General features: G+C 40.5%; 1 protein-coding gene across 3 annotated transcripts in view; it reads left to right on the top strand.

Annotated features, from left to right (window-relative positions):
* LOC129721503 (dentin sialophosphoprotein) overlaps nt 1-15,508 on the top strand; it is a 105,755-nt gene that overhangs the window by 45,615 nt on the left and 44,632 nt on the right. For all 3 annotated transcript variants that reach the window (XM_055674161.1, XM_055674175.1, XM_055674166.1), the window contains exon 2: nt 2,217-2,510. In XM_055674161.1, coding sequence (XP_055530136.1) covers nt 2,349-2,510 — 162 coding nt within the window. In that variant the 5' untranslated portion in view covers nt 2,217-2,348. The remainder of the gene's footprint in view (nt 1-2,216; nt 2,511-15,508) is intronic.

The following is a 15,508-nucleotide window of genomic DNA, read 5'->3' as shown; positions in this document are numbered from 1 at the left end:
ACCTATAGTCATGGTAATTTTCCACTCAATGCTCAACGAAAACTTCATTAAATATTATTCCATGGATTAATGGCTCAACGAACAATTAAATTGGCGTCAACTGCTTACTTAGTTTAACTCCACCCTGACCTACTCACCACTGTTTATACCGACGAAAAGTCAACGGCTGGCATAGAAATCCGCTGCGCCTGTTGCAATGTTTTGTGGTGCTACATCTCTCCCTACCTAATGAGACGAAAGAGAGAGGTACTTGGTATTGAGAAGTGTTCTTTATTTTTCAAATGATGAACACCTATTCAACCGTAATTCAGTAATTATCTGCCTAAGTTGTCAGTAGAAAAAGCAGAAAACAATAGGTCGAAAAACTATTTTTCAGACAAAACTGTATCTGAAATCTATTGAAACTAAACATAAACATTTATTGCTCATTCCTCATCCTCACACATTCCTATAATGTTTTTACCACCATTCTACATCTGTAGAAGATTTTGTGATGAATATTCTGGATGTCCTCACTTAATTTAGTTTGATTACTGTCCTATAATCATTAATAAAAATATCAATTTAATTCGTATATTTTCTTAGTGTAGTTGATATAGCGACCTAATTTTGTGCTTGTTTCATTGAAGAAACAATAAGCTGGAGTAAGGCTATATAGTTTTCTAACAAATTCATGGAAAATTATATAGATTTATTGATTCAAATTTATTCATGTGGAATAGTTGCACGAAGAGAATTGTTTCATAATGAAATGACCAAACCTATTGCAAACAATTATCCTTCGGTCTTAGCTTGTCTCAGCTGCATAATTGCTGAATTGCAGTTGAATAAGTGAAAACTTAGCTCTCATACCTTTTTTATTCTTTACCACCGGATTTTAATTCATTCGTTTGTAATACTGACCTCTAGAAGAGCTCCCTTCAAGGTCAATGGTTAATTTAAGAATTATTCTCACAGCTTTTAAATCTCTGTATATGTCAATGTCAATCATAGAGTATATTCGATTTTTATTTTATTTTCTTGATAATATTAGGAGTATTTTTGTCTTTTTTTCAACTTTGATTTAGATCATATATTCACAGGGTTTGGGTGAATAGTGCGTTGTGGTTTTTGCACTTGATACTTCACGTTAACCTCAATCGAGAGGGAGAATAATTCAACTCACCAATTAAGTTCGAATTCGCCTCCCCGATATTAAAAAGAAGAAAACCTACCAAGAATGGCTTCTTTTTAACTCATGTGGAGCGATTTGAAAGGCAGCAACGACTAATCACATGTTAATTATAGTTAAATAATGAAGCAATTTTATGTTTACCCTCAAAACAGTGGGTAGCAAAATTACACAAGGTTTGACGTCAAAGCGAAAGAAATGACGTTTCCGAGCTGTGGACCGAAGGAGAGAAATATCGATGGCGGCTGCAACGCACCACACGTCGATCATCAGCATCATCCTCATCATCATGTGGTGAAGCGGCATCATGGAATTCCGTGAATCCATCGTCTTTCAAGGTCGTATTTATTAGCTATTTATATTTGCCTTCCGACCAACCGGTCGCCCGATTCGCGGCCGTCAATTATCGTCGATCGAGTCAAAATTCCGGTTTCGGGAAAGTTGAGCCATTTTATCAGAATTTAAGGATGTTGGCTCTATTAGAGCCCACTCGTGCTTGTTACCTGTGTTGGGAAACATGAAAAATGCAGACTTTCAACAGAGTTCAGCCGTCAATCAAACTTACGCTCGTTCGATTATGTCAGCGCCCAAAATGACAACTGTAAACAAAGCGCCTCAAGCGGGACGACCTTCAGGCCGAAAGTGGTCAATCCGGCGGATGAGTGATGACAATTGCCGCTGGCGGCCGGCTGTAGTAAGGGAAATCGAATAAAAATAGTCAAAAAAACAAGAGAGTCAACGGCTTGATGGGCCACGATGGGTCGAAACAAAAATAAAACGAGTTTCTTCGCGAAGCATTTCGCTGATAGGAGGATGAACAAAATGAAACAGCGAAAAAGGTGATCATCGTGTTGCATAACGAAACCGTCGAAATTGAAACCAGACCAGGTGTGTTCGGTTCGGCCGCCGTCGATCGGCGATGATCAGGCGATAATCCCAAAAACTGTGCCAATGTTGCATCCCCCACCCAAATAAAAGGCGCGTTTGCCAAATCAATATGATGTTGATGATTTCTTTTTTCTTTTTCGTTTTTCTTTCCCCACAGATTGTTAGCGTGTAGTGTATTTATTTATTATAAGCACCCCTACTTTCGGCGTTCCTCCGGCCATCCATCGAGACTAGTTTGTAGCAGCAAAAAAATCATCGCACACGCACATACCCTCACAAAAAACGTGATATGAAGAACCTACTGATAACGACAGCCGTGATATGCAGCGGCCTGCTGGTGACGGTCCTGGCTGTGCCCGTGCCGGAAGCGAAACCCAAACCAGCGCCTGCACCCGCACCGGAACCAAAGACCGACATAGAACTGATGAAAATCCCGCTGGACGATGATAAGGTAGGTTTGAAAATTGTTTTTTTTTTTTTGTTTGTGAACAAACGACGCCATGAGTGTAGAACATGATCGACACGCACAATTACAGACGCCGCTCAGCTCTTTGCACAGTCATGCTGAACATAACCTTTCAATGACAATCGAATTCGGAATCATATCATTCTCTGTTGAGTGCTTCCGAATCAACTTTGGGCCCTAGAAATAACACCGGGGATTTTTCGATTATTGAATGATTTTAGGCTGTAGTTCTGTACAGTTCGTTCTCCTAACTCCGATTTATTAGAACATTCAACATGTTACTAAAACTTTCTTTTAATTTACCTAGAGTTAGCGTTTTGTTGGAAATAGAAGACGAAGAGTTAGAACCCTGAAGAATAACGTTTTGTGTCTTAAGAAAATCATGCGTCACGACTTGCTATTGCATTTATTTTCGCATCATTCGACAGGTTTTAAAAATTAAAATTGTTGTCTACAAGTACGACTCATTACCAATAATTACTGAACTTAAGGGTTGGCTGAATCTGCGACGTAGAACTTTTCAACAGGTTGTGCACTATTTCACACGCTCACCAAACAATTTGTTCTGATTGTCTAACAGAATTGCTATTTGTTGATTCATTTTGTTGTTTGTATGGGAACAACACGTAATGATATTGTATGGCTAGGGAAGTGCAGTCGCAGAATAGTATAATTTGATTGTCCGATGGTTGATTACAACTTGATGAACTGATTTACCTATTGTATTGCTAGGTAGATTACCTCTGAATACATCCCTGATAAAAATCATTCAAAAAGTGACCGTTCCAGAATAATAAAAAGTACTTGTAAAGGTTATTCAAGTGTCTGGTGCTTGAAACTGGCTACAAACCGTTCTGTCTGTAACGATCAAGGTGTACGAAAGTCCTTGATGACATTTGGATAGCATATTCATCATATGTGAGAACATGGACTGGCAACACTACCCTGCCAAGTAAACAAACCGCGTTTTTATTCGCTCTCCAAAATCCGATTTTTCTTTATACAACCGACGTTTTGAATCGCGATTCGTCATCCTGGGACGAATTAGAAATTCCGGGAATCCGGACGTGCAAAATGCGGCCTCCAAACCGCAGCCGGGTCTTCGTAAAAACATCAAACACCGGCTCGAGGAAGAACATAACCTTCAAGATGGTTCCTCTCGCGCAAAAAGTCCATACCAAACTCGTTCCCGCGAGAATTTTTCTGACGTGGCCAAAACGAAAGCAATGTCATCACCGAGTCTACTGGTTGAGAACGGACCTTCCAGCAGTGACACATCTTCTACGCAAGTTGCTGCCTATATCCTCGTGAGAAATGATTTCGAAATGCTGAGTGATGATGATTGTGACAATGACAATCACAGTGAATTACCTAATTTTTTTTTTTTTTAAGGGGGGATTTGTTAGTAGCTTAAGTATTTATGATAAATATTAGTAAATAATGAGTATGTGTGTCCAATCACAAATGGTGACTTCTCAACACTGTTAGAAATTTGTAATTTTAATTGTTAGGATTTGTTTGCTTTCGCAATTAGGACTTATCATTCGTAGGGATTTAAACCTACTTGTCAGAAAAGGGGAAGTAAACTTACAACTAACTTAATTGCTAACTTATTGGCTATAAAGAGAGCTTATCGTAGCAATTGAGGATTGCAACGATTTTTGTCGAAAATTGTTAATAATTTTATTTGACATAGCTTCTAATGGTTCAACACCAGTAAGTCTATGTAATTCGAGTGCACCAAACCAAGGAGGACGCTTCAAAATCATTTTCAGAATTTTATTCTGAATCCTTTGAAGCGTTTTCTTCCTTGTTGAACAGCAACTTGACCAGATCGGTACAGCATAAAGCATTGCTGGTCTAAAAATTTGTTTGTAAATCACAAGTTTGTTCTTTAAACAAAGTTTAGAATTCCTGTTAATGAGAGGATATAAACATCTCGTATATTTGATGCACTTGGCTTGTATACTCTCAATGTGCTCTTTGAAAATAAGTTTTTTATCATAAATTAGTCCCAAGTACTTAACCTTGTCGGACCAACTTAAAATAACCCCATTCATCTTGACAACGTGATTATTGTTTGGCTTGAGGAAAGAAGCCCTAGGCTTATGCGGAAAAATTATCATTTGAGTTTTAGAAGCATTGGGAGAGATTTTCCACTTTTGCAAGTAGGAAGAAAAAATATCTAAACTTTTCTGCAATCGACTGCATATGACACGAAGACTTTTTCCTTTTACGGAAATGCTTGTGTCATCGCAGAACAATGACTTTGTGCATCCTGGAGGCAAATCAGGAAGATCTGAAGTGAATATGTTGTACAGGACTGGACCCAAGACTGAACCTTGAGGCACACCTGCTCTGACAGGAAATCTATCAGATTTTGAATTCTGATAGACAACCTGCAGAGTTCGATCAGTAAGATAATTTTTTAAAATTTTGATTAGGAAAATTGGAAAATTAAAAGTTTGCAATTTCGCAATCAAACCTTTATGCCAAACACTGTCGAATGCTTTTTCTATGTCTAAAAGAGCAGCTCCAGTGGAATAACCTTCAGATTTGTTAGCTCGTATCATATTAGTAACTCTGAGCAATTGATGAGTTGTGGAATGCCCATGGCGAAATCCAAACTGTTCATTTGCAAAAATTGAATTTTCGTTGATGTGTGACATCATTCTGTTAAGAATAACTCTCTCAAACAGTTTACTTATTGAAGAAAGCAAACTGATTGGTCGATAACTTGAAACTTCAGCTGGGTTCTTATCCGGTTTTAAAATGGGAGTAATTTTTGCATTTTTCCATAATTTGGGAAAATATGCAGTTTTGAAGCAGCAATTGAAAATTTTCACTAAAAATTCCATTGTGCTCTCAGGGAGATGTTTGATTAGTATATTAAAGATTCCATCGTCACCAGGTGCTTTCATATTTTTGAAATTTTTAATAATTGATTTAATCTCATTCAAGTTAGTTTCAATTATTTCTGCAGGTAAAAAATTCTGGGAAGAAATTAAATCAAATTGACGTGTGACTTCATTTTCAATTGGACTCACAAAATTCAAATTTGAGTTATGAACACTCTCAAACTGCTGAGCAAGTCTTTGAGCCTTTTGTTCATTGGATACAAGAAAACGTTCACCATCTTTTAAAACTGGAATAGGCTTTGAAGGTTTCTTAAGAATCTTCGACAGCTTCCAAAATGGTTTTGAATATGGTTTAAATTTTTCAACTTTAGTCTCAAAATTTTGATTTCTCAGAAGAGTAAATCTATGCTTAATCTCTTTCTGTAAATCTTTATAAATAGTTTTACAAACAGGGTCACGAGAACGTTGATATTGACGTCTGCGGACATTTTTCAAACGAATTAGAAGTTGAAGATTTTCGTCAATTATTGATGAATCAAATTTCACTTGAGACTTTGGAACAGAATAATTCCTGGCATCAACAATTGCACATTTTAATGCTTCCAAAGCGGAATCAATATTCACTTCGTTTTGCAAATCAAGCTCATAATTGAAATTTCTCTCAATATGAGTTTTGTAACTTTCCCAATTAGCCTTGTTATAATTAAAAACAGAGCTCATAGGGTTTAAAACTGATTCATGGGATAAAGAAAAAGTTATTGGAAGATGGTCAGAATAAAAGTCAGCATGTGTGATCAAATCACTACATACATGACTTTGATCTGTTAGCACCAAATCAATTGTTGAAGGGTTTCTTACAGAAGAAAAGCATGTAGGACTATTCGGAGACAAAATAGAATAGTATCCTGAAGAACAATCATTGAATAAAATTTTGCCATTGGAATTACTTTGAGAATTATTCCATGAACGATGTTTAGCGTTAAAATCGCCGATTATGAAAAATTTCGAACGATTTCTGGTGAGTTTTTGTAAATCACCTTTAAAATAATTTTTGAGCTCGCGTGTGCATTGAAATGGTAAATATGCTGCGGCAATAAATAAAATCCCAAGTTCAGTTTGAACTTCAATTCCCAAAGTTTCAATAACTTTCGTCTCAAGATGGGGAAGAGCACGATGTTTGATTCGGCGATGAATAACAATTGCAACTCCACCGCCGGAACCCTGAATCCTATCATATCAATGAACCACGTAATTGGGATCATATTTTAATTTTATGTTAGGTTTCAAAAATGTTTCAGTAATAATTGCAATATGCACATTATTTACTGTTAAAAAATTAAAAAGCTCATTCTCATTGGCCTTCAATGAGCGAGCATCCCAATTTAATATTTTAATCGTTTTATTTAAAATCATTGCTAAATTTTAAATTAGAAACAATTTTAATAGTAAAATTTGTGCCTATTTGAATGGCTTCAAACATTGATTTTGCCTGCAACATGGCGTTCATAAGATCGAACATTGCCTGTTGCAAAAAAGAAAGTTTACCTGCCGTAATAGGCCCCAGGCAGTTGACATTAGAAAAAATATTTTCGGCAGCAATATTAGCTGGAGTGATAGGTGTACAATTATTTTCTAGCCTGTTTTGCTTACCCATATTAACGGTCATTTTCGAACTACCAACACTAGGCGGTATAATGTTCGAACTACCTGTAACCTGTGCATAAGTTAAACGGGTATGCAAAGGAGTAGGTAAACTATGCGTCACTGGTACGCTTGGAGAATTTTGTTTTGAAGTTGGTTTTAATTGAGAAATTGAATTTTGTTTACCTTGCCTTGCCTTAACAATTGCTAAACGGACTGGGCATTGATAAAAATTTGACATATGGTTGCCGTTACAATTCGCACAGCGAAAATTTTTACTCTCTTTCACAGGACATGTGTCCTTTTTGTGAGAAGAGTCTCCACAATTAAGACATTTTTGGTCCATGTTACAGAATTTGGAACCATGGCCATAACGTTGGCAAGTACGGCATTGGGTGATATGCTTTTCACCTCCGCCATACTTCCTATAAATTTCCCACTTTACACGCACATTATACAAAGCATGTGCTTTTTCAAAAAATTTTAAGTTGTTAACCTCATTGCGGTTAAAATGAAATAAATAATTAACAAGGGAAATTCCAGTTCTCTGACTGTTTTCGCCTCGTGATTTTTGTTTCATTAGAATTACTTGGGTAGGGGCTATGCCAAGTAATTCTGTTAAAGTAAGTTTGATCTCATCAACGGTTTGATCGTTGGTGAGACCTTTCAAGACAACCTTGAACGGCTTGGCGTTCTTGGTGTCATATGTAAAAAATTTGTACATCTTGTCAGTTAAATACTGAACAAGACGATCACGACCCTTTACTGAGTCGGCTAATAAGCGGCATTCACCTCTACGGCCAATTTGATAGGTAACTTTAACGTCAGAAACAAACGTTGAAAGTTCCTTTTTGAATATATTAAATTCAGAAGAAATAGTTACCACAATAGGTGGAACTTTCTCCTTTTTTAAAGATTTCATATTTTGTATAGTTTCATTATTAATAACTTCCATTTTACCAGCTTCTTGCTCAGGCAAAATATCAAAAGGATTGTCACTACAGACACTCGATGCGTCAGAAAGAGATGCCTCTCTTTTCCTCTCCGCAGCGATGCGAGGTTTCTTTTTCCGTCCAGCCATTTCAGGTGATACGAAAAAAGTTAAAACAAATGTTAAATTCAAAAGTAGGTAGTCTTAAGAAAGACTGATGGGAAATAACTTTCAGGTAATCTTTAAAAGACACACTGACAAAACACAAACTTTGAAGCTATAGGCAGTCAAAGACCAGTCCACAAGCAACCGAAAAAACGTCTGATCTGTAGGACAGTTCAAGACGCACTGAGTGAATTACCTAAGCTAACCTCGATTCCACAGACAACGGCGTCTTCCAAAGAGAAGAAAGTGCGCACTCCTCCGATCTCCATCGTCAATCAAACCACCAAGCAGGTACGCGAACTCATGACCAAAATTAATATAGGACAGGAGAAATACCATATGAAGGCTGTTAAGAACGGTGTACAATTGTTCTGTTCACAAGAGGAAGGCTTTCGCTGTGTTCTGGAAACATTGAAGAATAACAATGTTGAGTACCACACTTACTCTCTCGCCACTGAACAACCGGTAAAAATCATCCTCTCAGGACTGCCAGTGTTTGACATCGATGAACTGCTACAAGAGCTGGCTACACATGATATTCAACCCACTGAGTTGAAAATGTTTTCCCGAAAAGTAAGAGGTATGGAAGAAACCGCCCTCTATCTACTTTACTTTCCCAAAGGGACCGTCAAGTTAACAGCACTGCAAAAAGTAAAAGCAATCTTCAATGTCATTGTGAAGTGGCGTTACTACGAGCGACGTGCTTCGGATGCAGTACAATGTCATCGCTGTCAACGATTTGGGCACGGGATGCGAAATTGTAATCTTACCCCACTGTGTGTCAAATGTGGCGAGAAGCACCTATCGACGTCATGTTCACTCCCTAAAAAAACCAACTTACCAAAGGAAGAGCTAGAGACAACACGCAAACTAATTCGCTGTGCAAACTGCAGTGGTCAGCATACCGCCAATTATCGTGGCTGTCCAACCCGTAAAAATTATATTGAGAAGTTAGAAACACTTAAGGCCAAAACACAACGTCCACCATCAACAACACGACCGCAAATTCTACAAACTGCTCCTTCAACTCGCTATAGGACCCGTCAAACAACCTCGGATCATCCAACGTCAGGATCATACGCTCACATTCTCAGCAGCCAAGTGAGTAACAACTCAGACTTATTCACTATGGCCGAGTTTCTTGCCCTGGCTCGTGAATTGTTTAACTGTCTTTCGAACTGTCGAAGCAAACAACAACAATTTTTAGCCATATCAGAGCTAATGATCAAGTATGTCTATAATGCCTAGTTTAGACAGCTTGAGCGTGATTAACTGGAACGGAAGATCCGTTTACAATAAAAAACTAGAATTTTTTGACTTTTTAGAGCGACACGACGTGGACGTAGCAATCGTAACAGAAACTTGGCTGCAGAACAAACATGCATTCTTTCACCCTAAATTTTGCTGTGTTCGTTACGATAGGGCTTCAAATGAGGCTGAGCGAGGTGGGGGAGTTCTAATCGCTGTCCGTAAGGGGCTAAAATTTACTGAGCTGTCCATCAACACCAAGACGATAGAATCTTTAGGCATTTCGATTAGCACTGCGAATGGGGAGGTGCACTTGATTGCAGCCTATTTTCCTGGGGCGAGGAGACGCTCTACCTGGACTCATTTCCGTCGAGATATTTCAACTCTTACCAGAAGGACTGTACCCTTTTTCATAGTGGGAGATTTTAATGCACGGCATCGATACTGGAATTGCTCTAGGGCCAACAAAACCGGGACAATACATTACCAAGAAGCAGCTAGCCGTAATTTTTTCATCCATTTCCCGGATACCTTCACGTTTTGTCCCTACGGCCGAGGACGCCCTTCAACTTTAGATTCAACTCTATCAAACAACTTATTGGATATGACGAAACCAGTTACTCTGAACGATTTATCATCCGATCATGTTCCAGTAGCATTTAACATCACCTTAACAGCGCCGCTCGAACAAACAGTACCTAAATATCGCTGTTACGCTCGTGCTGATTGGATTCGCTTTCAACAAGAAATAAGTTTGAAACTGGACCTTCTAAATCCGACCATAGCGACTTTGGATAACGAGAGTAAAATTGATTACGCAATCGACCTACTGACAACCACAATACTAGAGGCAGAAGCTGTTTCGGTTCCTGAAATAATGCAACGCACCTATCAAACTGAATCTATTTCCGATCACACTCGACAACTAATAGCACTGCGCAACAAACGTCGGCGACAATGGTACAGAAGAAGAGACCCTATCTATCGAGATATTGTATCATCACTAAACTGCAGGATTCGGACTGAATGCGCCCAGGCACGCTTCAAAAAATTCGAGGAAACACTACGGACACTCGAAAGTGACCGTGACACACTTTGGAGAATATCCAAGGCTTTGCGAAAATCGACCAAATATAGTCCTTCTTTGTGTCAAGGCGATTTTATAGTGGCATCTTCATCCGGTAAGGCACAACTGCTAGCAAACAGTTTTGCTCAGGCTCATATCAACCAAATGGTAGACGACGCCGAAACTGTCGCTGCGGTGAACGACTCGATCAATCACATCGATCTAACCAACCTGTCCGATGCACATTCGTGGCTGATCCGTCCCAAAGAAATAGTACAGCTTATCAAGAAGCTAAAATCCAAAAAGTCGCCCGGCCAAGACCAAATCCGAAACTGTGTGCTAAAGAGATTACCACGAAAAGCACATATACTTTTAGCCAAAATCTTTGCCGCATGTATTCGAATTGGATATTTTCCCTCGAATTGGAAGCATGCGATAGACATTGCTATTCCAAAACCAAACAAGGACCCAACAAACGCTTCGAACTACAGGCCCATTAGCTTACTTCCTACCCTCAGTAAACTTTTTGAACGAACCATACTAAATCGGTTTAATCAACACCTTGAAAACACACGTCTTATACCCGACGTTCAATTCGGATTTAAAAGAGGTCACTCGACCAACCATCAGCTTCTAAGGCTTGTGAAAGAAGTTAAAACCAACTTCGCACTCGGAAAATCTTCGGGCCTAGTACTTCTGGATGTCGAAAAAGCGTACGATTCTGTTTGGCAAGAAACAATTTTGCACAAAATGCTTCAAGGAAATTTCCCTTTGTACATACTAAAAATCATTCGTTCGTTCCTAGTAAATCGTTCGTTTAGGGTTGTTGTCAACGGGCAATCATCTGACCAGAAAAGAGTACCCTATGGAGTCCCCCAAGGAGCAGTTCTCAGTCCTACGCTGTACAACATATTTACAGCTGACCTCGTAATGGTAGACGGTGTCCAGTACTTTCTTTTTACGGACGACACCGGATTCACCACTTCTAACTCGGATCCAACGATAGTTGTCAATAAACTGCAGGCTGCCCAAAATGCTGTTGAAAACTACCAGAAACGATGGAAGATCAAAATCAATGCTAGCAAATCGCAAGCAATCTTCTTCACACGGAAACGAAGCCCGAGAAATTTTCCCCACAGTCAGATTACCGTGTGTAGTGAATTAGTCCCATGGTTTGACGATGTAAAATATCTAGGCCTGACATTAGATCGAAAACTGAACTTTGCAGCACATGTTAAAAACACCTTAACTAAATGCGATAAACTCACAAGAGCACTCTATCCGCTGATTAAACGGCGATCACACCTTGACAAAAAATCAAAGCTGCTGCTGTACAAAACGGTGTTCAAACCATCAATAACATATGGTTTTCCTGCTTGGTATGATTGCGCTGCGTGCCACAGAAAAAAGCTACAAGTGAAGCAGAACCGGCTACTAAAAATGATTTTGGATTTGGACCCACTTCAACCAACAGAAGATGTTCACCTAGCTGCAAACATGGAAGAACTCAACGAGTGGTTTCAACGAATGCTTCCAAAGTTTTGGAACGGATGTGCCAATTCAGCAAACCCATTGCTGGAGCGCCTAGCCGCATAGAACTGTGATATTAGAACAGTTGAACTCACCTTTCCTTTAACTATCCCTTATACTATTTGCAATGACCGAGGGTTTTTTTTTCAATTTTTTCCTTCATTTGACTAAAAAGCTAGTGTTCTGAAATTAATTAATTGCCTTCGAATAATCCAGTTGTTCATTCCGCGTCGAACACTCGACAGAAACGGACGTGCAAAGTGGTCGTTCTATTACAATCCGGTCCGTGTGTACGAATAGCCAAACAAAAGAGTGTATTATTCGCGCTAAATGCCAACTAGATTGTGAGTTGTGTCGCTACGTTCTGTACCCGGCTCGCAACTTCGGCTGTATTGGTGCAAAATACCAGCTGCAGTTTTGATCTGTGCACAGTGAATAGATCTTTCTAATTCAAGGCCATCAGTTGACAGTTGAGTGTGCTGAGTGATCTCACACCCGGCTCACTGCTGCTGGCTGTATTGGTGCTGCTGTACTAGTGCTGCTGGCTGCTTTGGGTGCAGTTTCGAACGATCGGACAACCACTGCTGGAAGGAAGAAGTGAATAGATACGTGTTCTTGTCGGCGCTAGTGCGCTAGTGCGCTACATTTAGCGCGATGGATATAGATCCCTCGCCTCCCGTGCCACCATCCCCGAACCCCCCTGACCCTGACCCTTTTGTTACCCCCTCCCCTGTTCATTCTCCAGTCCCCCCTCGCCCCAGGCTTTACCCGGACGGATCTCAACAGGGCAGCTATACTGTTTATTTTCGTCCAAAGGCAGGAGTGAATTCAAAGCGATTTAACATACTGCAAATTTCTAAAGACCTGACGAAGGGGTACAAGGCCGTGACCGAAATTTCCAAGGTCCGACCTAACAAGCTCCGTGTCGTGGTCAGTGATCTGGCACAGGCCAATGCTATCGCTTGCTCTGAGCTCTTCACACGCGAGTATCGCGTTTACATACCCGCACGAGACGTGGAGATCGACGGTGTCATAACCGATTCGAGTCTGTCTGTCGAGTGTATCCTAAAAAGCGCAACCGGTTGCTTCAAAAATACCGAAACACAGGCGAAGATTTTGGATTGTAAGCAATTGCGGTCCATGTCTCTCGTCGGCGGTAAAAAAGTTTACACTCCGTCAGACTCGTTTCGCGTTACGTTTGCCGGATCTGCACTCCATAGCCACGTCTCGATCGACCGAGTTCGTCTGCCTGTGCGATTGTATGTACCCCGTGTTATAAATTGCACCAATTGCAAGCAGTTAGGCCACACAGCCGCCTACTGCTGCAATAAGGCACGATGTAGCAAGTGTGCGGAGACTCATGCGGAAGATTCTTGAAGTGTTAATGCTGAAAAATGTATTCACTGTGGGGAAAACCAGCATGAGCTTTCCACATGCCCGGTGTACATGCAGCGCAGAGATAAAATCAAGCGGTCACTTAAGGAGCGTTCAAAGCGTTCTTATGCTGAGATGCGGAAGAAGACCGTGACCACTTCTACCATAACATCGAACCCCTTTGATCTGTTGTCCTCTGATGAAACCGATTCTGACGATTCATCAGCGGGAACATCTTATGCCAATCCTGGGGAGTCTAGGAAGAGGAAAAATGTTTCTTCTCCTAAACTTCCCCGTAAAGGTCCTAAGATTTCCCAAAGTGTAATGAAAAGTACGAACAAACCAAACAGTGCTGCGGAAAAACCGAAGCAAACTCCTCCTGGGCTTGCAAATTTAAAGTCCCAGAAGGAGTTCCCAGCACTGCCAGGAACATCTAAAACCCCAGTTGTTCCTTTTGCACATCCAGTTGATGAAACAAACTCTGGATTAGTGAAATTTTCTGACATTGTGGACTGGATTTTTGAAAATTTCAATGTACCCGATCCAATTAAAATTTTTCTTACAGCATTCCTCCCAACAGTTGGATCATTTTTGAAGCAGTTGACTGCCCAATGGCCCCTCCTAGCAGCGATTGTATCCTTCGATGCCTAATTCAACCGCGTATATGAAGGATTCTATCTCTGTCTTACAGTGGAATTGTAGAAGTATTTTACCAAAAATTGATTCGTTTAAAGTTTTGATAAATAAAAACAAATGCGATGCATTTTTCCTTTGTGAAACTTGGCTTACTTCAAATATTGATCTCAACTTCCATGATTTTAATATTATTCGCCTTGATCGAGACACCCCATATGGAGGAGTACTTTTAGGGATTAAAAAGTCCTATTCTTTCTATCGTATTAACCTCCCCTCGATTCCAGGCATCGAAGTTGTCGCATGTCAAATGACAATACAAGGTAAAGAGCTTTGTATTGCTTCAATATATATTCCTCCCAGAGCACAGGTTGGGCAACGGCTGCTCTTTGATTTAATAGAACTTCTTCCCTCGCCACGTTTGATTTTGGGAGACTTCAACTCTCATGGTGTGGCTTGAGGTTCCCCTTACAATGATAACCGCTCCTCTTTAATCTATAACCTTTGCGATGACTTCGACATGACTATTTTAAACAACGGTGAAATGACACGTATCCCGAAACCTCCAGCGCGCCCAAGCGCTTTGGATCTATCCTTATGTTCGACGTCGCTACGGTTGGATTGCACATGGAAGGTAATCCTCGATCCTCACGGTAGCGACCATCTGCCTATTCTTATTTCAATTACAAACGGGTCAACTCGCATGCGACCAATTGACATTCCGTATGACCTCACACGGAATGTCGATTGGAAGTTATACGAGGAAATGATTTCAAAAGCGGTCGAGTCGATTCAACATCATCCACCACTTGAAGAATACAACCTCCTCGCGGGCTTGATTCTCGACGCCGCGTTGCAAGCCCTAACGAAGAAATATCCCGGCGTAACGATCAAAGAACGGCCTCCCACTCCGTGGTGGGACCAAGAGTGCTCCGATGTCTACACGCAAAGATCCGACGCGTTTTTGGCCTTCCAAAAGGGAGGTATACCCGACGACTATATACGGTATTCGGAGCTTAATACCAAGCTTAAAAGCATGGCTAAAGCAAAGAAACGCGGATATTGGCGTCGGTTCGTGAACGAGACGTCGAGGGAGACATCGATGAGCACTTTTTGGAACACAGCCCGAAGAATGCGGAATCGCGTAACGGTCAACGAAAGCGAGGAGTCTTCAAGTCGGTGAATATTTGATTTTGCCAGGAAAGTATGTCCGGACTCTGTTCCTGCGCAAAACTTTGTTCGCGATACGTCTCCGGGTCAACGACGCGATAGAATCACCTTTTACGATGGCAGAATTTTCAGTTGCCCTCCTGTCCTGTAACAATAACGCGCCTGGGTTAGGTAGAATCAAATTCAACTTGTTGAAGAATCTACCCGGCAATGCCAAGAGACGCTTGTTGAACTTGTTCAATAAGTTCCTGGAGCAAAACATTGTACCGCAGGATTGGAGGCAAGTGAAGGTGATCGCCATCCAAAAACCAGGGAAACCAGCTTCTGATCACAACTCTTATAGGCCGATTGCAATGCTATCCTGTAT

Source organism: Wyeomyia smithii, chromosome 1, assembly GCF_029784165.1.
Source record: "Wyeomyia smithii strain HCP4-BCI-WySm-NY-G18 chromosome 1, ASM2978416v1, whole genome shotgun sequence".
NCBI classification, from domain to species: domain Eukaryota; kingdom Metazoa; phylum Arthropoda; class Insecta; order Diptera; family Culicidae; genus Wyeomyia; species Wyeomyia smithii.
This window is presented reverse-complemented; position numbering and strand designations above follow the sequence as displayed.